This window comes from Vidua chalybeata, chromosome 7, assembly GCF_026979565.1.
Source record: "Vidua chalybeata isolate OUT-0048 chromosome 7, bVidCha1 merged haplotype, whole genome shotgun sequence".
Taxonomy (NCBI): Eukaryota; Metazoa; Chordata; class Aves; order Passeriformes; family Viduidae; genus Vidua; species Vidua chalybeata.
The window spans coordinates 568,101-591,168 of record NC_071536.1 but is presented as its reverse complement, the minus strand read 5'-3'; the positions used below and the strand labels follow the sequence as shown (position 1 = coordinate 591,168).

Below are 23,068 nucleotides of genomic sequence, written 5' to 3'. Positions count from 1 at the left end.
CTCCCCCAGCACCGTCTCACAGGCACCAGCGCAAGAAAGGCTAGTGAGCAGAGTCCATCCTGCTGCTTTTTGGATCTGGATCATGGCCAGTCAACTCCCTGCCGGACCTCGAAGCCGCCTTAGAGTGGTCCAGCACGTTTCAGCATTGCTCTGCTCCCAGCCTGCAGAGAGGAGCTTGACCTTTCCCAGGCCCCATGAGCGGAGGCAAAGCGGGGAATGAAGGAAGAGACCCAGGGAGATGAGGCCAGTCTACACCGGGACATGTGGGGTTGCTGCTGGCCCTGCCTGATTGCGTGATTTAATTTGATCAGCAAATGCTTAACACTGGTGTGAGAGGCAGATGTGATGCTCAGGCTGATGGGTGCCTGAGGGGAAGGTGTGAATGTCCCCAAGAACTCTGACCTCTCTAACCCAATGTTGCAAGTCAGTGTGGTCTCAAATCATCCCCACCCTTCCCCCCCCAAAAAAAAAAATCATTGCTTTTTTTTGTGGATTTCCCTGATGGATCTGCAAGACTTTGTTCTCATGGTGGGGAAAAACCAATTCATTCAAATCTTAGGTTATGTATCTAGAAAAGGAAGAGAATTCAACAAAGTGGTTGTTCTGGGCTGCAGAACAATGGTTTGAAGGGCACCAAGTGGGTCTGGAGTGGAGAGGCAGCCAGTGGTCACTGCATCCCTCCCTGCCTTTCCTTCTCACTGCTTTGGCAAAACCACAGGGGGAAGCCCCACTCTTCTCTGTCTCATGTCACTGTGGAGCAGAGAAGAGGACAACAAGAACAAGCCAGTGACAAACCCAAGGGGAGCTTGGCTGGACCTTTCCCACCCTGCATCCCAGAAAAGTCACAGTGCCTGGTACCCACCTCTCCCAAACTCCCCTGGGAGGCTGCTGGAGAGCCCAAATCCCCAGGATGCCTCCACTCCCACCAACTCCACCTCTCACCGAGACCCTTCAATGCTGCTGAGCTTCTTGAAGTGCTTGGTAACATCTTTTCCAAAGGATTTGGATGATCTCTGGAGGAGATGGAGAGCACAGGAGGAAAAGAGGCTCAGGCTGGGAGAGATGATGCAGGGGACTAAACAGCAACATGACAAGGGTGGTCCAACACAGGAGATGAGGAGACCACACTGTTTTGTTGAGAAACAGCAGTTCAGTGTTACCTCCCTGTAGTCCAAACCACTTCATCTTAGACTGCCTGACAGCACTGGAAGACAAAATCCTGAGAGACCAGGGAGCACAGGGCATAACTGGCGGTATGAGAAGAGCTCACAGCTGCTGGTGGCTTTTCAAGACAGGGCTCCTGGTTCACATGGAGCCCCAAACCAGGCTGCCCACAAAGGATGGCGTGGCTGCACCCCTGGCAGACCTCCACAGGAGCCGGACACCCCTCAGGTTCTGCAGCCCTCGCACCTCACCTTGAGCCTGGATCTCACAGGTACCGAGGGGCTGCCCAGCTGAGAAGGGAACTGATGGGCAGCCAGGACCCTGCCCGGAGCACAGGGGTGCTCCTGCACCCACCTTCACAGGGAGAGCTGCTGAGCACCTTGAAACCGAGCCCAGTGAGGAGGAAGGTGCTCCAGGGTGGTTCTCAGCAGGGCAAAGCAAAGCGCCTGGCTTCTGGGGAAGGCGTACCTTAGCAGCATCCCTCAGGAAGTTGCTCTCCTGCCTAAAAAGGCTGTTTTCATACTGGCACTTGGACAGCACAATGCAGTCCATCTGGTGGGTGCTGGGATCCATGCTGGAGTTCAGCAGGAGTCCGCTGTGGTGCACTGGCCCTGCCCCATGGCTCCTCTGAGGAGCTGCCCCAGCCTGTGGGAGCCACAGCTGTGAGAACCCCTTGTCCTCTCGGAGCACTGCCTGCTCCCCCTCCCAGGAAAAGCTGGGGTCTACGTGGGCTACCAGGGGCTGTTTGGGGAAGCCGCCATGCCCTGGCAGCCTTCTGGCTTCTAAGGGTGCAGGGAGAGCAGCCTCCACATCATCGAGCTTCCCATCCCCGGAGAACAGGGACTGATGCAAGCCCTGGGTAGGGCAAGGAAAAGACTGGGAGGGGGGTGGCCACCACAGCCCAGCCCCCGGGAAATTCTCAGGACTGCCACCTGGCAGAGTCTGGGACTCCACGTATGCTCCTGCAGCTTCCAGCTGTTTTGGAACTATGGCCAGCAAAGCCTCCGATGGGCAACTGACTGGGTTTGCCTGGAGGAGTTTATTGTGCCACAGAGTCACCAACGTGTTTGAGTTCAATGGGGGTGAGCAGCTTGAGCCCACCAGCTGGCACCCAGGCTGGCTCTGAGCAGTAGGAAGAGTGTTATCTACAGGACCAGAGGGGGTAGCTTCTGCCTGAAACACTTGGTTTGCCAGCTGAAGTGCTGCAGAGGATTTGCTGCTGGAGATGGGAACAGCCAGCATAGTCCCTGCCACTGGCCCAGCTGGGTTAAACGGGACCTGCTGCTCTGGCTGGGCAAAGCTGCCCTCAGAGGTAACGGAGGCTACGGAGCCCACGGAGCCCACAGCCCCCTGGCCTCCCCATGTGCCCGCTGCCTGGGGCTGTGCTGGGAATGCTGAAGCAGCTGCCCAGCAGCGCTGGAAGTGAGCCATAGCACTGTTTTCCTCATGGCAGTGTGGGAAGTCCAGGCTCTTTCCAACACCCTCCCTGGGGAGCATCTGCTCCATATAGGATGTCACCTTGGTGCCCGGCCTCTGGCCAAGCCCCTGAGCTAGTGGCTCCTCCTCTACCCCCAGGCTGAGCAGAGCCTCCTCCCACTGCTGCAGCTCTGTGCTGTCCACCTTTAGGGTCTGGCAGACGTTTCCATCCACCTCACTCTTCTCAAAGAGGGTTTCGATGACCACCAGGAGGGAGTTGCTGTCCTCCTTGGCCCTGCTGACATCCTCCTTCTGAGTCAGCCCATCAGGCTCAGGGATGAGAGCTAGCAGGGAGACCTGAGGCACATTATCAGTGTGGTAATTGTATACGGATGCATCCTGCTTCATCATGGCCCCAAGGAGAGAGCTGGGGTCTACCAAGCGCTGCTCTGACTTGGAGTTTGCTTGCACCTGCAACTCCTCCTTGGCTTGGAACGAGTCAAAGAACCCAGGAAGATCATTCCCACACAAGACTGCTTCCCCTGTGGCAAAGCTGAAAGGCAGCTGCAAGTTTCTCTTCTGGAGATGTTCCTCCCCTTCTTCATTCCTTCGGTGTGGAGGCAAAAAGGGATGGAAACAGCATGAGCAGCTCCTCCAGGCCAGGCAAAACCACCCTTCTGACAGCAAGAGGGGAACTCACAGCCCTGCCCTGGCTTTTCTAGAGGAAAAGGGGGCTGGATTGGGCTGGCTAAAGAGGGCTCTGGGGAGTCCACAGGGAGGTCTGCATGGCTCAGGGAAGGGCTGCTGCTCCCAGGCAGGAGCATGTCCACAACCACCTCCTCAGAGCTGTTTCACTCACACTACAGGAGGACAAATGCTGCAAAGTGCCAACCTCACCTACCCTTTCCTCCACCTTCATGGCCTCTGCGTGCCTCGGGCAGCCCCCCAAGCCCAGAGCAGCTGAAGGGGGCCAGCAATACTCACGACAGGGCTCGCTGGCGGGCGATGATGCAGTCGGGCATCATCGTTTGTACACCAGCCGTGCGTTGGCCTGCACCCACACCCAGCTGCTCCTCTTGGTCAGCAGCCAGAATACCATCAGCCCGCTCTCCCCTGTCTTCATCACTGGGGCAGGGACACAAAAGAACTGCCACTGACAGAGCTCCTCCATGGAGGCAGACCAATGACACACGCAAGTTGCCACGAGGTTGACTATCACCTCGTGGCCGTGCTACAGGGGCAGGAGATGCAGTGTGCTGTCTCTCTGCCAGCTGCCCAAGCTCATCCAGGAGGAAAAGCCTTTGTCACAGCTACTCCAGCCCCGGGACGGACAGCATCGAGGAGCAATAGTACAGCCAGACCTTGAGGGACCCCACAAACACCCCCACAACAGTCCCCCAGCACTCACTTCTCACGTGGTGCTCTGTGCAGTGCATCATGTCAGCCGCATGAACAAACTGGTATCCGGACCCTCTTCTGCACAGCTCCACTTCTGTGTATCCCAGGACAACCTTCCTCCTGGAAACAGCACAGGAGTGCAGTGACACCAGGGATGCATCCCCCACAGTTGCACCTCACTGGCCAGACCCCCACTCTGGATGGTGCAACCTCGCCCTGGGCTGAGCTGCATCCTCTGTTCCACAAACCACGCAAACCACAGCAGACAAGAAGTGCTGGTGCCCCGTTAACCTGCTCCCTGTGTTACTGGGGGCCTGCAGTAGAGGGACAAAAACATCAGGCCATGGGAGCTGGGTCAGGTGTTCCTTGTCCCCACCAGGTCTAGTTTTCTGTCCAGCACCAGGGATTTTGCCACAGGGAAAGTGAGAGATGCCTTACCGGGAATCACAGGCCATGGGAGTGAAGTCCAGCTTGTGCTTTGTCTGGAAGATCAGTGTTTTGGTCTGGAGCTCCAGGATGGAGAGAGGCTGGAGGAGTGTGGCAATGGCAAAGAGAGCAACTGGGAACTTGTCTGCTGCTGACTTTTGCTGCCCAAGAAGGAACTTCAGGCACCCATGGAAATTCAAGGCCTTACAGGGATTAGAAAACGTGGGTGTGAAGCAAACAGGGTGGTGGGAATTGGCTGTGCTCTCATCCCTATGGGACACAAGTGGCGCTGGGGGAACACCCTGCAGGCACAGGAGGAGCAGAAGGGTGTCCCAGCATTACCAAGAATCCCGAGGAGTTATCCAGCAGGCAGCGGAAGCGGCAGGTAAAGCTCCTCTCCACCAAGGATTGCTTCTCAGCATGGAGGTGCTGGGGGCTGGACGTGGCGCTGCATCTGGCAAGCAGCGGCTGCTCAGGGGGAAAAGATGGAAAATCAAAAGGAAGCTTTCCAAACTGTGCTGCACACCCTGAGCTCATGGATCAGAGCTGCTCAAGTGAACCCCTGCAGGGATCACCTTGGCACTCACTGTCAGCAGCATGCAGTGGGGTCCTGTGCAGCTGGCGGCGGAAGACGGCCCTGTCGCCCGCATGGATCATCTCGTACACACTCTGGTAGATGAAATCCGACTGGAATGACAAAACAGAATAGTGTCTGCTCCTGGACAGCCTGGCAGAGGTGTCGGGAGGAGGACATGGCAGAAGGTTTCCCTTCCTGGGCACTAAACGTGCAGGATTGAGTGTAAAGAACAGGCAAACTCCAGCTCCTTCCCCTGCCACAGGAGCTGCTGCCCTTTGGGAAGCTTTGCTCTCCATCTGCACCTCCTTCCCACACCAGGAGTGCATCCATCTGTTTCCAGCCAGGAAAACATGGTGCTCACCTGGTGGAAGCCCAAGTAGTCCCGCACGGCAGGGGAGATGTAGAAGATGTAGCCGTCTCCAGTCGCGGCGATGGCAAATCCATTGAGTGCCTGAAAGCAAAAGTTCGGTCCAAACTTACTCTGCCCAGCTTCAATCCCGCTGCTGAACGATGAAATCCCCCAGCTGTTTCTTCAGCATCCAGGGACAGGAAGGAACCTTCTTCCTCAACAAGGAGCCCCACAAAGAAGGACAGCACTTGGTAACCATGCAAGATTCCGTTCTGCGGAGTTTCTTCTTCTCAGCACAAGCAATGATCCAAGCTGGACTGACCACTTTCTCCAAACCTCCCATGGAACCCCCTCTCACTGCAGGGCAGCTCCTGCATCAGGAGGGACCAGATAGGGAGAGGTTTCATGGAGGATGTGGAGTCCTCCTTTCCAGCTGGGAATAGCTACACTCTCCTAGGACTGTGCTTTGGACATGACAATCCTTGTGGGTCCCTTCCAGCTCTGCATATTCTATGATTCTGGTGACCATTTCAGGCTGATTTTCCTCAAAAGCAAAGCACTGCACTAGATAGTAACTCATGCCCCCTGTTCTTCACTGTGATATGTTTAATTTATTAGTGAATGGAAGGAGAGAAATTAGGGAAAGAACACCCGAAATGGAATCCTAGCATACAGATCCAGCTTGCTGAGGGACCAGTCCCTTCCCTTTGTGTGCTGTTTGGGAGCCCCCTGAGGGATCCCAAGTCAGAGATTGCTGCAAATCACAGTATATGCTTAAAATGATCTTTGTGGGGGGGGAAAAAAAGCCACCAGGCAGCTCAGCGGGGGAGATTTCTGTCGCAGTAACACCTCATAAGCTCTCCAGATGCCTTCAGTCACCCCAGCCTGCCAATGCTCTGATGTTGATGGCTCAACAAATTGCCATCATATGGTCCAAGTCCACAGCCCTGGGGAGTGCTCAGGAGATGCTGGGGCTGGGGCAGTCACGGGCTCCCTCCTGGTATCCAGCTGCTCCTCTGTGACCATCACACTGGCACATAGCTAGGACCGTGGGGGACCTCGTGTAGTCCAAGATTCACTGCCAACAGTCACACTGAGCTCCCAGAAGTCACTGCCTCACCAAAATCCCACATGGAGGCTCCTGCTGGGGGTCTGCTCACACTGCCTGCTGCCTGGAGGGCTCTGCAGGAGCAGGGCTGAAGCAACCAAAGCCAGGCTTAAAGAGAGCCAAGCATTCATCTGCTGGTGTTTGGAGAGGTGGGAGAAGAGGACTGAAGGCCCAGAAAGCCTATAGGAGAGCTGGAGAAGGTGGTGAGGCCCTGGCACAGGGTGCCCAGAGAAGCTGTGGTTCCCCCGGATCCCTGGAAGTGGCCAAGGCCAGGCTGGATGGGGTTTGGAGCAACCTGGGATAGTGCAAGGTGTCTGTGCCCATGGCAGCTCATCACAAGATGACCTTTAAGGTCCCTTCGCACCCAAACCATTCTGGGATTCTGTGAAAGGCCAGGCATGGGAGATGCCAAGAGCACAGAATGATTGAAGGTCTTGCACAGACTCGTCCTGCAGCCCCAGTAAGCATGTTCCTCAGCTGATGTGCCCAGATGCTTGTTCAGCAGTCAGCCTTTCCATGTGACCTTCCATGCCAGGCCCTTCCAGCTGACATTTATAGATGGCAGCCCAAAGCAGCAGCACTGTGGGAGGCTGATTCACCAGGCCCTCGTGCTCCGAGCTTCACTGTCAGCTGTTTCATGAGACACACGTGGCCTTTCTACAAAGCATAGCTCTCATTTCCCACTGGTTTTGTCCACCACTGTTGCCCAACATCCAAGTGCTCTTCTTTTCTCCCCCAAAACCTACAAACTGAAGCTGGGCTTTTCCCATCCTAGGCAGGCTGTGAACTCATCCCTCCGGAGCTCACACAATGCCCCAGGTAAGGCAAGGAGTTCCTGGGGGATGTTTTGTCCCACAGCTCTCAACATTCTCCTCTTGGCCTTTGCTAAAGATAATGAACCAAGCCAGCACCTTGGGAACTACTCAGGGATCAATCCTTACACCACCATATGACATCCCTGAACCTCTTGGTTGGGATGGAGCTTATGTCCATGAGATGTAATATAATCAAAGGGGCAGCAAATTGCTGTGGGATGAGAGGGAATGGTGGGAATGGGGATCTTGACCCATCCCAGCCAGGCAGTGCCACTGGTCTCTGTCCCCAGGAACTCACTGCCTGCAGGAATCACAGTGAAGCAGCTCTGGGCAAGGCAGGGTCTCCTCCCGCTCCACAGATGTGACCACAAGCTCCAAAGCAGCTTGGGGAGACCCCAAATGACCAAACCACAGCACCATACCTGCAGCAGTAGCTCCCCCTCAGGAAACAGCTCCCTGTCACCCTGCGGCTCCGTCCATCTGTCCCCTCCTGGGGGTCTGGGCTGATCCACGCAGTTGCCAACGTTTGGAGCTGTAGCTGCAAGTGAGAAGGCAAGAAATCAGTGTGGAAGAGGCAAGGCAGGAGCCTCCCACTTCTCCTTCCCACCCCAGGGCTGCTCATGCAGCTACTGGATGCCGTGGACCCAGCTCAGTGTGGAGGAAGGTGTGACCATCAGTGGGAACTGGCACAGAGCCCACTTACAGAGCCATGCCCAGCTTGCCTGAGGCTTCCTCCAAGAGATTCTTTCCCCTGCTTGATCTCATTTCTGGGAAACCTCACTCCTGCCAGGGTGTGAGGCAGAGATGCAAAGGACAGAGGGGGGCTGAGTGCTTCTCTGCTGCCCAGGCTGGAGAACACCACCCAACACAGCCAGGAGGCTTCTGGTTAGAGCCTGGCAGAGCTGGAGTTGGCTCCAAGCCACCCCACTGGGGTGGTCTGTCTGCTCTGCTGCCCTTCAGGGTTAGAGAATGACAGAAACAAAGCTTCCCAAAGCACCTCAGATGCCATCAAAGCACCCATACTTGTTTTCTCCCTTCCACCTTTGGCTGCCTGGAAGCAGATCAAGAGCTGGCGGCCATGGTACTCCCAGTGACACCTGAGAGCTCTCGGCTCCCAGGACTTGCTGCCATGACCTCCCTAGGCTGATTCAGGAGCTGCCTCATGCTTCAGCACTGGATGCCTTCAAGGCAACACCCCTGGGTGCAGCCAGCATGAAACCTCCTGCTGCCCTGCTTGTGGGACCTCAAGCATCACAGGACTCCCACAGAACCAGTTGTTCAGGGAACAGGAATGAGGACAGGGGCTCCCAGGCAAATCTCCAGCATGATCCTTTATCTGCTGATTATCATTGAAAAAACTCAATCCAAGCTCAGCTGCCAGCAAAAGGATGATTTTCAAGACATGTCTTTGTGCCAGCTCACACCAAAAAAAAGGAAAATCACAGAAAAGCTCAAAGCAGCTCCTGTGTAGGAGCCACCCCACCTCTGCCACCACCACCAGAAGCTCGTGCAGCTCCCTGAGGACCGACTGAGCTCACACCCCCTGTGTAATTCACATCCCAGCAGAGAGCACTGCCTGCCCCATTTCAGCCCCGGCTGTCAGATGGTGCTGGATCCAAAGGGAAAAGATCCTCTGAAAGCTGGATATGAGGAAGAACCTCAAACCATCCCAAGTCTGACCATACGTTTAATTTTCTCCATGGCAGAAGCTCTCACTTCACCACTGAAATGTTTTGAAGGTTTGTTGGGTTTCTTCCCTGGTAACACCAAGTTCAAAACCAAATTTGGAATCTAAAGCAGTTTCACGTGCAACTGCTGATCTGGGACATTTTGCTTTGCAGCAAATGTGGTGGATTGGCATGCTTGAATTCAAAACTAATTTGGAATCAAAGCATCCCTGGGATGTATTTACACCCGGAGCCTGAGTGTCAACAAGTACCCACCTGTGGAGGCTTTCATCAACCAAGGTATGGATACAGTAGGGTTAGGGTAACTAGCTGCAGGTCTTGCACAAGGTGACACAAATAGCAGTGGAGAGGGTGCTCTGGAGCAGAGTCAGCCTCCATCTGCATTGCTGGCAGAGCTGGGATATTTCTTGCTCCCTCAAACCTTCAGCACTCCTTGGAGATGCTCAGGCAGCATCTCCACCTTATCCATGAGCCATGGCTTCTGCTCTTTTCCATCCTGTGCTGTCAGACCAGCCTGCTCAGGGGATGTGAGACCTCTGGGAAAGGTTGGGAAAGACGAGATTCAACAGAATCTTTGTTTGGAGACACCAAGCAAAAAGCCTCCTCACATGATTGCCGAGTGATCCTCAAGGAAAAAAATCCCATCGAGACCACATGGCTTCAATTTGCACTTCATGGAGGGTAATAGTTTCAAAATGAAACACTGATTCTCATTTAAAATGTTATTTCTTTTGAAGGGTTGACTCCTCTTGAAAGCATTGAAATGAGGCAGGCTGGCAGGGGATTTCAAAAAGAAGCAAGTTCTTCCAAAATAAAGCTCCAAAAGGGCACAGAACCTTTTGAGAGCATGCACATCCTGAGAGCATCTGGTCTCCAGCTCTCTCCCACAGCATTCACCAGCAGTATCTGCAGGGAAAGCTGGGGAGAGCTGCTTTGGCTTTCAGAATCCAGCAGGAAATACCCATTTTGTGCTTTCCAGCAAAATTTCTTCACCTCTCCCACTGATCTTAGCAAGGGGCTTTTAATCTCCCACCAAAGGTGCTCACTTCCCCTTCTCTCAAACACAGAGCAGTCCATTTTTGCAGAGCTGAGCTCAAAAATCCTCCAGAATCTGTCTCCCATGGGACACACCTGACCTGGGGAGAAGGTCTGGAGCATGGAGAGAGGGGAGGAAACTCAAAGAGATGTTGTCTGCCACCAAAGGACTGGTGGTGTGGAGCAGCTGGTGGTCATATCCAGCCCAGTCCTCACCATCCACAGCCAGGGGCCATGTTGTTCCTGTGGCTCTCCTCCTCCAAACAGGTCTCTGTGCGGGGACTGCTGGGCTCCAGGACGGTTTGGATGTGTGGTGATGAGGGATCTCTGAAGCCTGGTCTTTAGAACATATGGTTTATTGTAAAGGATGAAGGGCCCTGCTTAGAGTTGCTAGCCGCAACTCGTGGCAGGCCCAGGGAGAGCAGGGAGAGAGAGAGAGAGAGAGAGAGAGAGAGAGAGAGAGAGACAGTGTCCCAGGTGAGCGTCCCAGGAGGAAGGTCCAAGAGAGAGCATCCGGTCCCTTGGCCACACCTTATCAGGGGGCTTCAAGGTGGGCTGGGACAGGACTTGGGCCAATGGGGTTACAGACACCTGATACTTCAGGGGAGGGTTACAGGTATGGGATGAACCATACATTGCGGGGTGAGACAGGACATTCCATCTGACCTTAGGATCTATCAGAAGGGGGGATTGCTTTCAGCTTGGCTGCATTATTGTTTTCCAGATGCTCAGTAATTAAGGTTTGGTATTTCAAACCTTGTTTTCATCTCAATATCTGTATCTTCTGACTCTTTTGCCAGGCCATCATATTTATAGGGCCTTGCTATTTCATCTTCCCCAACACTCTGAACTCATCCTCACTCAAACTGCCAAGAGGCATCGGGACTGGGAGCAATCCCAAGAGAAACCCAAGCACTTCCAGGTAGAGGACTCCAAGCCCATGCAACCACCAAGGGTACAGAGGCTATTCCCAGTCATTTTTTGACTTGGAAGGGAAAACCCAACATTTTAACCATATCCCAGCTCATTTACAATACAGGAAACCTCATGGGAAGGAGGGGTCACTCCTGAAACATCCCCTTGCTTGAAACAAGATGGGGAGATGCCACCCTCTGGAATCCCCCCCGGAGCTACGGATCCTTCAGCCTGCTGAAGTCAGGTCTCCAAGGGGCCAATGGCTATGATGGACTGGAAACAGTGGCTGGCAGCAGGAGGAGAGCCCTGCTGGCTGCCAGGCAGGACAAAGCAGGTGATGAGATGTATTAAAAGCTGGCTAATTCATCCCATTTAACACACTCCTTCTAATGGAGCAGCTCAGACTCCCACACAAAGCAGCTGAGACCACGAATTAATGGGATTAAAGGAAACAGGTCCAACATGTATCCAATCTATAATATATCCACAAAACAAAAGTAACTGGCTAATAGAACAATTCACGTTTGCTGTTTGTGCCCAGTTTTTCCAATCTCCTGCAGTGCATCTTGCACAATTAATGGGAATTAACATGTGGATGTGGTGCTTAGGGACATGGGTTAGTGGTGGGCTTTACAGTGCTGGGTTAATGGTTGGACTTGGTGATTGCAGAGGTCTTTTCCAAGCTTAATGATTCTGTAATTCTATGAAAAAGACCATGGCAAAAGCCATCTGCATTACCAGGTAAGTCCCTGGCATCTGCTGGAGCAGTGTGGTGATCACTTACATTTTTAAAGTGCTGGGACAGAGGCTGTGTGTAATTTTTAAGACAGCAGGGGAAAATCCAGCTCTGTCCCGAACCAGCCAGAGCACTGCAGGGTTCCTGCCGCTGGTGTGATCCCCAAAGACTGCAAGGCTTTCACTCAGCCAGGGAAGATGCCAGACAGGATCAGCAGAGCTTCCAGCATCAATGAATCAGGATGTGCCCCATACATCCCCAAGAGCACCCCCTGGATTGGCTTTCTTGCCTCTGCAAGGAGGTTCCTAAGCCCTGCAATGGAGGAAAAAAATCCAGCAGGAGAAAGAAGGGAGAAGGAGCAAAGTCATCTAATCTCTTCTCTTTTTTGTCCATCACATTCCCAAAGAAAAGCATGGCAAGGCAGCATTGGAGGCTAAAACACATCCCTTGCCTCTGGCATAGATTTGGCACTGAAAATAAAAGGTTATTGGTAACAACCCCAGAGCCAGATCTACTCTCTCAGACTGGGTTACGCTGGAGGGAGCTGACAAGCTTCACGCACGGCAAACACTTGGCATCCAAAAACCAGGAGCTCCCAACTCTTCAAGTAACACCAAGCCAGACACAACCATTTTTGTCTTGGACCCAATCCCAAACCCTGTCAAATTAGCACTAACCTTTGCCTCAGCTGTTTAACAAAGCACGGTGCCAGGCAGAGCAGGCTCATGCCATCCAAGTGAAACAGACAAATGCCAAACCCACAAATTATAAACTGTTTGGAAAAGTCACTCAGCGTTTTCCAAGGAGCACAGAAATGCCCTGGGGAGCACTGGCATCCCCAAGTTTGCAACCAGTCAGGGTCCCGTCCCGTTTGTGAGACACGGACCGATCCAGCAGACACATTGGCCTCTCCAACCTGCTGCTGCAAACCTTCATCCCACACAGTCCTGCAGGATCTTGCCCAGGGACAGACTTCAACTTGACTCCGTTCACTGCCTCAGTTACTTCAGGCCCAGACCCCTGCAGCTCTGGCCCAACAGTCAGCTCTGGTAGCAACAAAAGCTAATTTAGTGCTGATTGCAGGGAGATTACCCAGGGAGACCTGCTGCCAGCTGCCCTGCAGTGGAGCACTGGGGAGGGAACTGGCGAGACCAGCACCAGAGGTGGGAAAGGACCTGGTGAGACCTCCTAAGCCCAGCCCCTGCTCCAGCCAGGTCAGCTGTATGGCGAGGTAGCCCACTGTTCACTGTTTGCTAGGAGCTGTTAGATATCTCAAGCTTTGCCAGACTCCAGAGTGTGGTCTCGCACCATGACAGGGTTTTCCATGGGTTCTGAAAGAGATTGGCTTAGGTTGGATGTTGGGAAATAATTCTTCCCTGTGAGGGTGGTGAGGCCCTGGCACAGATTACCAGAGCAGCTGTGGGTACTCCATCCCTGGAAGAGTTTCAGGCCAGGTTGGACAGGGCTTGGAGCACCCTAGGGTAGTGGAAGGTGTCCCTGCCCATGCCAGGGGGTGGAATGGGATGAACTTCCTTCCAACTCAAACCAGTCTGGGACTCTGTGATCCTCTCTCTTGCAGACTGTTGCATCCTGGGTTTGGGTTCAGATTAGGGGTTCTGATTTTTGTTAGTTTGCCGGTCCTGTGTACCCTCGTGCATCTCCCCACGGTTCCCCCCCCTCCCCACGGTGCCTAGCTCCAGGCTGCCTGCCATTGGAGTTTCCTCCTGTCACTCTTGTAACCACTCCCTGCCAACTCCTGAGGATTCCATGCCCGTCACCCCATTCCCGTGGTCCCAGTCGCCCCAAAGCCCCGTGTCCGCCCGTGCCGTGTTCCCATTGGTCGCCGTAGTACACGTCACCGCCATGGCGTCTGTATTCATTGGGCGGGAGGACTCCCCATCCTCCCTGTCCCACCCCTATATCATCCCGCTCCCCCCGATCCCAGGGGCATATTCGTCCACACGAGGTTGGGAACGGGCTGCAGCTTCTCCGTCGTGGCTCTCGCGGCCAATAAAGCTTCCAGCCGCCACGTGGACGGATTTGGACGTTTTCCCTGCCTCTTCGTTTCCTCCCTCGCGCCAACGGCAAAGCGTGGCTGGCAGCCCACCCCGGAGTGTGGCAGCAGAAGCACCCGGGAATCATGGCAAGCCCTGGCCCCGACAAGAAGCCGAGATGCCCAAGCCGGGTGCTTGAGAGCTGACCGGGGCCAAGAAAAGTAACGCACTGCCACTGCAGACCTCTCTGCCTGGTGTCCTAGGAAGAAGGCATGTCAGCACATTTCCTAATCACACCCTCTCCACCTCAGAGAGCATTTTAAGCCCCATTTTCTTGCTCACCCTTGGCAGAGCCACATCTGCAATCCCAACATCTGCCTCCGTTGTTACAGAACTATAGGAAACGAATCCCAGCACAGCTCTCCAGCTAGCTGGAGCTTTACCAAGCCACTAAAATCCATCCAAGTTTTCATGAGATCTCCCTCTTTGCAGCAAGTGGGGCTCCTGTCACACCACAGAGAGGCCAGCGCATCGTGGCGGTTGGCAACATAGACACCAGCTTTCCTCCTTGGGCGCTTGCTCTCAAAGAGACAGGATCAGCAAAGTCACTCCAGATTTCTCTGGGAGGCTGTCAGATACAGGTCCAAGTAGCAACCACTGCAAACTGGTTTGCAGACAGAGCTCAGCACAAATCTGGCAGTGAGGTTCAGTCATTGATTACACGAGTGACAAAACCTTTAAAGTGCCTTGGAGGCAGGCAGTGATAGCACCAGAGCTGTCACCGCTACCCAGCACTGCTCCCAGGCTGGGCCTGATGGGCAAAGCCTGAGGAGACCAAGCCCTGAGCCCCCTGATTTTGTGCAGGGAAGGCTGAGATCCCAGGCAGCAGAGAGCTGTGCAACACCTGCAGCGTTTGCCCCGGGGCACAGAGGAGTTACAGATGTGCACACCCTGAATCAGCCTGTGGAGGCATGGAGGGAGCTCCCAGAGCTTCCCTCTCTAGGCTCGAAGCTTAACATTTCCAGGAAACTATTAATTAGTCTGGTTTCTCGTTAAAGCACAGACAGAGAATAATATTTAAAAGCAAAGCAGATTCAAAGGATGATGCGGTGAGGCATTATCCTGCAACAGAAACCAGGATCCCACGCAGATGACAAATCCCTTTCCTCGTATCCGCTGTGGAAGCAGGCACTGATACGAGCACCCAAACCCACTGTGGTTGTCCTCTGCTCTGTCCCACCCTAAACCCTGCCCCAGGCTCTGATGCCTGGCTTCCTACACCCCATTAAACAGGTCTGTTCCCAAGCCAGAGGCACACAACACCCACACCTCCAAAATACCAGAGAAGGTGGAGAAGGCAGGAAGCCCCTTCTCAGATTTATCCTGGTGTTAGCAGCCAGCCAAGATGCAGACAACACCAGGAAGCTCCACTCTAGGGCTGGAGAAATGCAGCACAAGGGAAAAAGGAGCCTCAGGGCATCACCCTGAGCCCACTGTGCAATTGGTCTCTCAATTGCCTGGAGATAAGGCAATTACCACTCTATCAAAACATCCATCTCTCTCCTGCCTGGAGATAAGGCTTGGGCTGGGGATGGGGAGAGGATAGGGATGCTCTTCAGATGATGCCATGCTCTCCTGCTCCGGGAGAAGAGCCTGCACAAAGCACAGGACAGCAAACCCGAGGCAGAAAGCAGAGCACAAGAGGTGCCAGCATGTCCCCCCAAAATGCCCGACAGGACACGCCAGCAGCAGGCTGCTGTGACCTGCAGTTGGCACGGGTCTTCATCAGGCATGCCTGAGACCCAGGCCAGCCCTGATGTATCTGGGATGATCTGAAGTCAAACAAGATGAACTTCAGGGCAGAGCAAGGGGAAGGAGCTGGAAATCACAGGCAAGTGGCCAGATGGGAATAACTGGCCTGGCAGAACGGGACGCCAGAACCCCTGCAATGCCAAATGCTTTTCCAGAGCAGCTCTCTCACTGGGAAGCACACGCTGAGCACATCCACTGGGAACCAGCTCCTGCTTGCAGGCACAGGTCCCATCTGGAGAGTCTGGCACAGGAGTCTCCTCCTGGAGCCCAGCATCCAGCTGGAGAGGGCGCTGGGAGAGCCCAGAGGAGTGGGCATGAGCGAAAAACCAAGGGAGCCAAGTTTATCCAATCTGTGGCGGGGAGAAGACGCAATAAGAGCCTCTAAATAGAAGCTGCTGCTGCCTTCCTGCCCCACATGCTCTGCCTTCCCCAGTGTCCATCACCCATTCCATCAGGCCCAAGTTGCCAGAGAGGGAACGCGTCCCTATCTGCACATTCTGGTGACTTCTGGGAATGTGGTGACTGCCCCCAGTCAGGCTCCGCGCTGTATATAATGTTAAAATTTATTAAACATACTGTAACTGTAATAATAATAAAGGGTTAAAGAAGAATAGGGAGGGAGGGAGAAGGAACATGGAAATATAAGAATACCAAATATGGAATAAATAAGGAAATACAGAATATGAAATATAATAAAAAGGAACATGTAATATGTATTATATTATGAACATTCAATTACTTAGTGAATTTAATTTTAAATTGCCATTCCAGTTAGATGAGGGCATTGTTGCTGTTCAACAAGACACACTGTTTTACCCACCTCTCTCTTCTCCACAGGGTGCTGGGAGTGCAACACAGGAGGAGTTCTGGACATACAGGATGCCTGCTAATGAGATGGAGGAACTTTGCAGGAGGTCTCAGCTGCTGGGCAGGCTCCCAAGTGTCTCCCACCATCCATGGTGTCACGATCCGCTTATTGCGGGGTGTCGTGATGGTTCTTTTCACCGATCCCAAAAGTGCAAAAAGGCAAACAACAAGGGACTATCAGTTAATCACAACAAATGCACCTTTATTAGGGGCCAAAACAGTAAATGCGATAGTGGGGATCGGAAAGGAGATAAAAGGATAGAGAGAGAGAGAGAGAGAGAAGAGGGGTATGGGAATAGCTACCAACACAGGCGAGATCCTCAGTGGTCCAGACGATGGGGATCCGTCTGTCGTGTCGGGGAAGTCTTCGAAGTTCTGGTCGACTCGGGGGTCCAGTTATAGTCCACAGAGGAAAGAGGGGGGAACAAGTGTAACAATGAAAGTCCATTGTAATCGCCACGCGGGAACAGGTGAGTCCACAGAAACCACCAAAGCAAAACGAATACAATGAAGAATAAGTCCATTTGAATCACTGAAGGGAAACAGGTCATGTCATTAGTGGTCAGACCACCAATTTCCCCTCCTCCCTGTAGTAGGGGTCTCAGCCTCAGTCCTTGGGAGGAGGGTTCTCATTCTTTGTTTGTCACAGTGGTAACGAGGCAGATGAGGGGTCTTCAATGAAGGACCACGGGAGTCACCCCAAAAGTTCATTCGGCTTAAGAACAGAGATTAGAAGCAGGCCGCGCATCAGGCGGTCCCGTGCTGGCTCCATGTCAGGTCTTTGCCAAGTCCTTGCCAACTCCTTGCCAAGTTCTTACCAGGCCTTGTTCGGAACAGCCAGCATGACGGTTCAGTGGTTCCACCTGTGCTGTGTCCTGTTCTAAGCCAGAACTGCAGTGGGGGAAGGGATTCTTTTCTTGTGGCAATCGGAAGGCAGAATGGAAAATGAGGGGCTTCAGATGGGCTCTTACACATGGTGACATTTTCCTGCCAGTATCAACATTCAAGGGCCTGCTCCCATAACTCACCATCATGCTTCCTGCAGGAAACACAACCTCCCATCCCAAAGCTTGGGGTGGAACACAAGCTGTGCATTGGGGATCGATTCCAGGGGCTTTTCCCCGCTCCCAGCACAGACACTCACCCATCAGGTAGCTCTTCACCTTCAGGTAGCCCACGGCCAGCCGGATCATGGAGAGTTTATCCAGCCTGGAGCGCACATCCTTGGGGAAGGGCAGCAGCCCCATCACCTTGTTCAGCTCCTGGTTCAGCCACTCCCGGTGCTGCTTGGAGGGATTGGACTTCATGCCCTTGGAGCGGGAGGCGGGGGGTGGTTTGGGGCTGGAAGAGGCAGAGGAGAGGTTAATCAAACTGGGATTGTCCAACAGGCTCTTTTCAAACCCAGCACTGGCTTTGGTGCAGCCACAACAGTGAAATGGTTTAGATTTTTCCACACACACCCTGATCCTCTTAGAAATCACAGAGTGGTTGGGTTGGAAGAGACCTTAAAGCCCATCTTGTTCCACCCCCTTCCACTATCCCAGGTTGCTCCAAGCCTGTACAACCTGGCCTGGAACACTTCCAGGGATGGGGCAACCATGGGGCAGAATAAGATGAGCTTTAAGATCCCTCCCAACCCAAACCATTCTGGGATTCTATGACTTAAACAAAGGGATATCATATAGGGTGATTTAGGGCACTGCACTGTGAAAAGAGCCTCTCTTAAAAAAAAAATAATGTAAAAATTTTGTTTTCTTCCAATATTCTGATTTCTGTCCCTTTCAGATGGGCATTTACAAATTAAAGCAGCATTTGATGCCAAACTTAGGCACCAGGGGCAACCCTCAGCCTACAAAAGGAACAATGTCCAGGAGAGCAGCTTGAAGCCTACACAAGGTCCCTTCTCTGTGAGCTGCAGTTATTTCACTCACCCCAGCCAAAACTCCAGTACAGCAGTAAGAGCTCAGTTAATAACTTTAACAAGTCCTGGATGTCACCCTGTGTCCTTCATTTTTTAATGCCAATCTGAATTTCATAGCTCAAAGACAAACCCTTCAGTCCCCCCCAGATCTGTGTCTCACTCAGCTGCATCCCCCTAACATGCACCTCATTTGGTTTGATGTAATTTGTCTAACCACAAACTCCCTCTCTGCAGGCATCCTCACTTCAGGAAGGAGCTTTGATTAACAGGGTCTGCCAGTGTTTGGCAGCAATTTAAGTTCTCTCCTCTACCACCACTCTCCAATCTCATCTGGCAGGGCTGCTCACATATGTGACACGAGAGGAAATGAGCATTAAATGAAATGCACTGAAGTGCCTGTTGAATTTGCAGCTCAGAGAGAGATTGAGGGGTCTTTTAAGGCTGAATGGAAAATTACAGCATTTCCCCAGGAAAGCTCAAGCCTGCTGGGTTGTAAGAGCAGCATTAGGAGGGATATCCCCTCTCGCAGGGAGGCTGGCACAACCCAGCTCCAAACTAGTCCACGCAAGCTGGCTAAAAGACACTGGCACCAGGGCTTTTACAAAGCTTAAACACTTTTGAAATCACAGTCATGCACCAGGAAGGAGAAAAATTAAAATAGTTTTCCTTTGATTAAAAAAAAAAAAGGGGTGAAGAAAAATTTTTTGAGATTCCTCAAATATCTTTTAAAGTCTTCTGGCCACTCACCAACCAAATCCAGCTCCAAACAGACAGAAAGAAGAGAAAATGAGACTGGAGATGAGCACGGCAGTGGGTAAAACACTGAGGTATATAACAGAACCACTGGGATAGCCTGGCCAAACACTGAAAATCCTCTGGCTGAGGCACACAGGGTGACACAGCCAGCAGCAAGTCACCCCAAGGCCCAAGGAGGACACCGCAACACCTCTGGTCCTGCATGGCCCAGCCACAGCACGCAGGGTGCTCCACGGCCAGCCTTGAGAGGGGGAATGCCAGTGAGGAAAATGCCTCATGGAAACAGTGAAGCTTGCTCTAGACATTCCAAACCTGCTTAATTTCCCTTCCCTTTGGCCCAGTGGTTATGAAGCACACTGTGCCAGGGGGTTCATGGTGAAGCTAGTGGCTCCTGTGCCGAGGGAAAGCTCAGCTCCCAGCCCCAAAGCTGTGCTGCTGCTGGGGTTTGTTTTTCCTCAGCTGCTCTTTCAATGGGAACCCAGTAGGAAGCATGTCCCTTCTGCAAGCTGGCAAGTACCAAGGGAGATTATTCCCGACAGTGGAACTTGCCTGAGCTGATCTATTGTCTCCTAATTCTTATGATTAGATTTTTTTAGTAAGTGAAAAGCCCCAAGCAGACTGCAAAGGGGCTGGAGAAGCCACTCAGCCCACGCTGTCCCCTCTGGCTGGCTGTACATCCCACTGCCACCAGCCCTGCTCCGCCTGGCCACTCCCCGCAGGATCCCGCTCCAAGATCCAACCCACCACAGAGAAAAACAATCTCTTCCGATTCCCAAGGCTGACCTTGCAGAACCATGGAATGAGGGCCTTTCTGCTCCAAAGAGACACCTTCTCCTGCACCCGGAGCCACACAGATCCAGCCCAAACCCTCAGGCTGGTATGCCAGAGGGCTGGAATCACCACTCCGAGATGAACAGAAGACAGCTTTGTGGCAAAACAGCTATCCTTCATGTTTACGCAACAAGACTCCCACTTAAATACCCAAGAGAGGCTCAGGGTCACCTCACCACAGGTTTAAAGTATTGATGCTCCCTCCTTCATCCTGGGCTTGGACTCAGCTCATCCATGTCCTCCCCCACAGCCTCCCAGAAACAGATACCCACCTTTAGCTCCTATACACCTGGAAAAGCTGAGCTTAAACAGGCTGGTGGGACTTGGGAGCTGGGGAAGGCATGAAGGAGGCAGGAAACACCAGGGACACCGAGGGGGATGTTATGCAACAGCTACTGAGCAGCATGGTAATTAATAATTAAGGAACCGAGATGTTTTGGTAATTACTAATTGCTGTATGTTTGATTTAGGCGGGCACCAAAACATAGCCCAGCCTGCAAATCACTGCTGAGCGGCTCGAACTCTCCGGCGAGTTTCCTCACTGGGATGCAGGACAAGCATCTTTGGGATTTCTGTTCTCCCACCAGCGTGCCAGAGCCGACACAGCGTTAGCTCCAATTAACCTTGATTAAAACCGAGTAACCCAAGCATGCTGCTCCCTTTTGCACCCGCAGCGCTCGCACCAGAGCGGCTCCAGGCACTTCCCCAGAACCAGCTGGGCTCTCGCTGCCCGGCCTTCGCTCGTCCTGCCCGGTCCCACGCACCTACCTCTTGGGCACCGGCTTCTTCCTCTTCCTGCCGGTCTACATCCCCAGCCACCGGCAGCACCCACCGGAGCGGCAGCACCGCGCCACCGGCGGGGCTCCGGGGCACCGGCACAGGCCACGCCCCAGACACCCCTTGAGTGGCAACCGCGCCCGGGGAGCCGTGCCTGGGGACACCAAATCCTGGGAAAAACTGTGCCCGTGGACCGCTGTCCCTAGGTGACAGCCTAATCCTGGGAACACTGAGCCCCAGGGGCTGCCCTCACAAGGGGACGCTAAGTCCTAGGAAACGCTGTGCCCCTGGGCCACCATCCACAGAGGAGACCAAATCCTAGGAAACACCACACACCTGGGCCGCAATCCTCAGGGGACACCAAATCCTGGGAAACACAGTGTCCACAAGCCACTCTTCCCAGGGGCCACCAAATCCCCAAGGAGCCACCAAATCCTGGGAAACACCATGACTATAGACCACCATCCTATGTACAGATGACACTGTATCCTGGGAAACTTTATCAGTGGGCCACCATCCTCCGGGACCATTGGATTGTGGGAATCACCATGTCTGTGGGCCATTGTCCAAGGGAAACATGGAATCCCAGCAAACACCATGTCCGTGGGCCACCATTTGAGAGCCTGATGCCCGCTCAGGAAAAGCCAGCCTGTTCCTTCTCACTTTGCCTTTCCCTGAGTTAATGCTGCCCAAAACTTTTACTCTTCCCCCAAAGACCAGCTCCAGCTGCTGTGGTGAGGCCCTGGCACAGGTTGACCAGGGAAGCTGTGGCTGCCCCATCCCTGGAAGGGCTCAAGGCCAGGTTGGACAGGGCTTGGAGCACCCAACTAGTCTGGTTGCAGACAGAGCTGTTAAGGAAACCTCGACGCAATCCTTTGTGGATTGTTTGGTTGGGTTTTTCAAGCTGTTTGCAAATTCCAGGGACAAATCCTTGAAATGCAACTTGATTGCTTCTTGCCAGGGGGCAAAGCAGAAGCAGCTAATGGTGTCACAAATGTGCCAGGTCAGCAGAGCTGATGTCACTTTGATGGGAAATTTGTAAAACGTTTGGTTATGACCTTCCCAGGCCCAGTAATTTAACAGTGATTTTACATAAGGGTTAGGGTTACTGTAATAAAAAGGTCTTTGTTCATCAAAACGAACATTGAAAGAAAATAAGAATTTAAACTGAATAGAGAATTTCAGACTGTGAGAAGAGAAAGAGGAGAAAAAAAGCGGGGGGGGGCTTGATAAACAACAAGTATTCTGCTTAAGAATTGTGCAAATGCAGCTAGCACAGAAGACTGTGTAACTAACTATATACAAGCTAACTTTTAGGCCAAGGACAACTGGCAAAGAAGATAAGGAGCCTTCATCCCTATGACCACCAAGGGCAGAGAGAAAAAGGACCCCCTAGCAACCAATTGCACTGGCGCAGAGTACATCGAGAGAAAATATGTCAACCGAAAAAAAGGGGGGACTATAAAAACAAAAAGGTCAAAGGGGGAAGGTGCGCCGTGGCAGAGTGGAGACTCCCCGGCCGCCCAGCGCTGTTTTTTTTTTGCTTAATACCACTTGCTTAATAAATTCTTGTTAATTGATTTATCTATAATTAGCCTCCCCAATTGAATTTGTCCATAACAGTTACTGCACATGCTGCCAGCCTAAAAGCTTGGAGATGTTGATCAAGCACCTGCAGCAGGGTGCAGAGGGAATTAGGACAACTGGATGTGCAGGTGTTGGAAAGAGACGTATCCCAGGCTCCCTCCTGTGGGGACCTGCGCGCAGACATAGTGCAGGCATCCTGTCTGTCCCTTATCCCGTCTGATGCCTAACCCGGCTGTTCATTGTCCCGCTTGGTCCTGGCCCCACCTGTTCCCTAACCGGGCTGTTCCCTATTCCCACTTGTTCCCTAACCGGGCTGTTCCCTATTCCCACCTGTTCCCTATCCCCACCTGTTCCCTAACCCGGCTGTCCGTTATCGCGCCCGCTCCCAATCCAGGCTGTTCCCTGTCCCACCGGGCTGTCGCCGGTCCCGCCTGTTCCTTATCCCACTGTTCCCTAACTCGGTTGGGCCCGGTCCCGCCTACTGCCTGTTCCTGTTCCGACTGCCATTCCCCAGCCAGACTGTTCCCTGTCCCGCCTAGTCCCCATTCCTAACCAGGCTGTTCCCTGTTCCACCTGCTCACTGATTCGGCTGCTCCTAGTCCCGCCTGACCCCTGTTCTTAACCAGGCTGTTCCCTGTCCCGCCTAGTCCCTATCCCGGCCGTTCCCGGTGCCGCCTGTCGCTGTCCCCGCTGTCCCCTGTCCCCCCTAGTCCCTAACCCGGGCCGTTCCCTATCCCGGCCGTTCCCGGTGCCGCCTGTCGCTGTCCCCGCTGTCCCCTGTCCCCGTTCCCGCCAGAGCCCACACGGACAGTGGGCGTGGCCTCTGGCGAGGGGCGTATCCAGGGGCGTGGCCTCGTAGCGCCTTCCTCCCCCGAGGCGCAGCGCCTCTCCCGCCT

General features: G+C 53.3%; 1 protein-coding gene across 1 annotated transcript; it reads right to left on the bottom strand.

Moving 5' to 3' along the window:
* Positions 1 to 1,199: 1,199 nt before the first annotated feature.
* On the bottom strand, positions 1,200 to 20,617 carry LOC128790596 (uncharacterized). The gene is given in 12 exon segments (XM_053947480.1): positions 1,200 to 1,421; positions 1,423 to 3,187; positions 3,565 to 3,604; positions 3,607 to 3,705; positions 3,989 to 4,098; positions 4,417 to 4,607; positions 4,747 to 4,889; positions 4,992 to 5,091; positions 5,343 to 5,432; positions 7,676 to 7,791; positions 17,445 to 17,641; positions 20,577 to 20,617. Coding segments are annotated over 12 exon segments (2,925 nt in total). The 3' UTR covers positions 1,200 to 1,388.
* Positions 20,618 to 23,068: the final 2,451 nt, after the last annotated feature.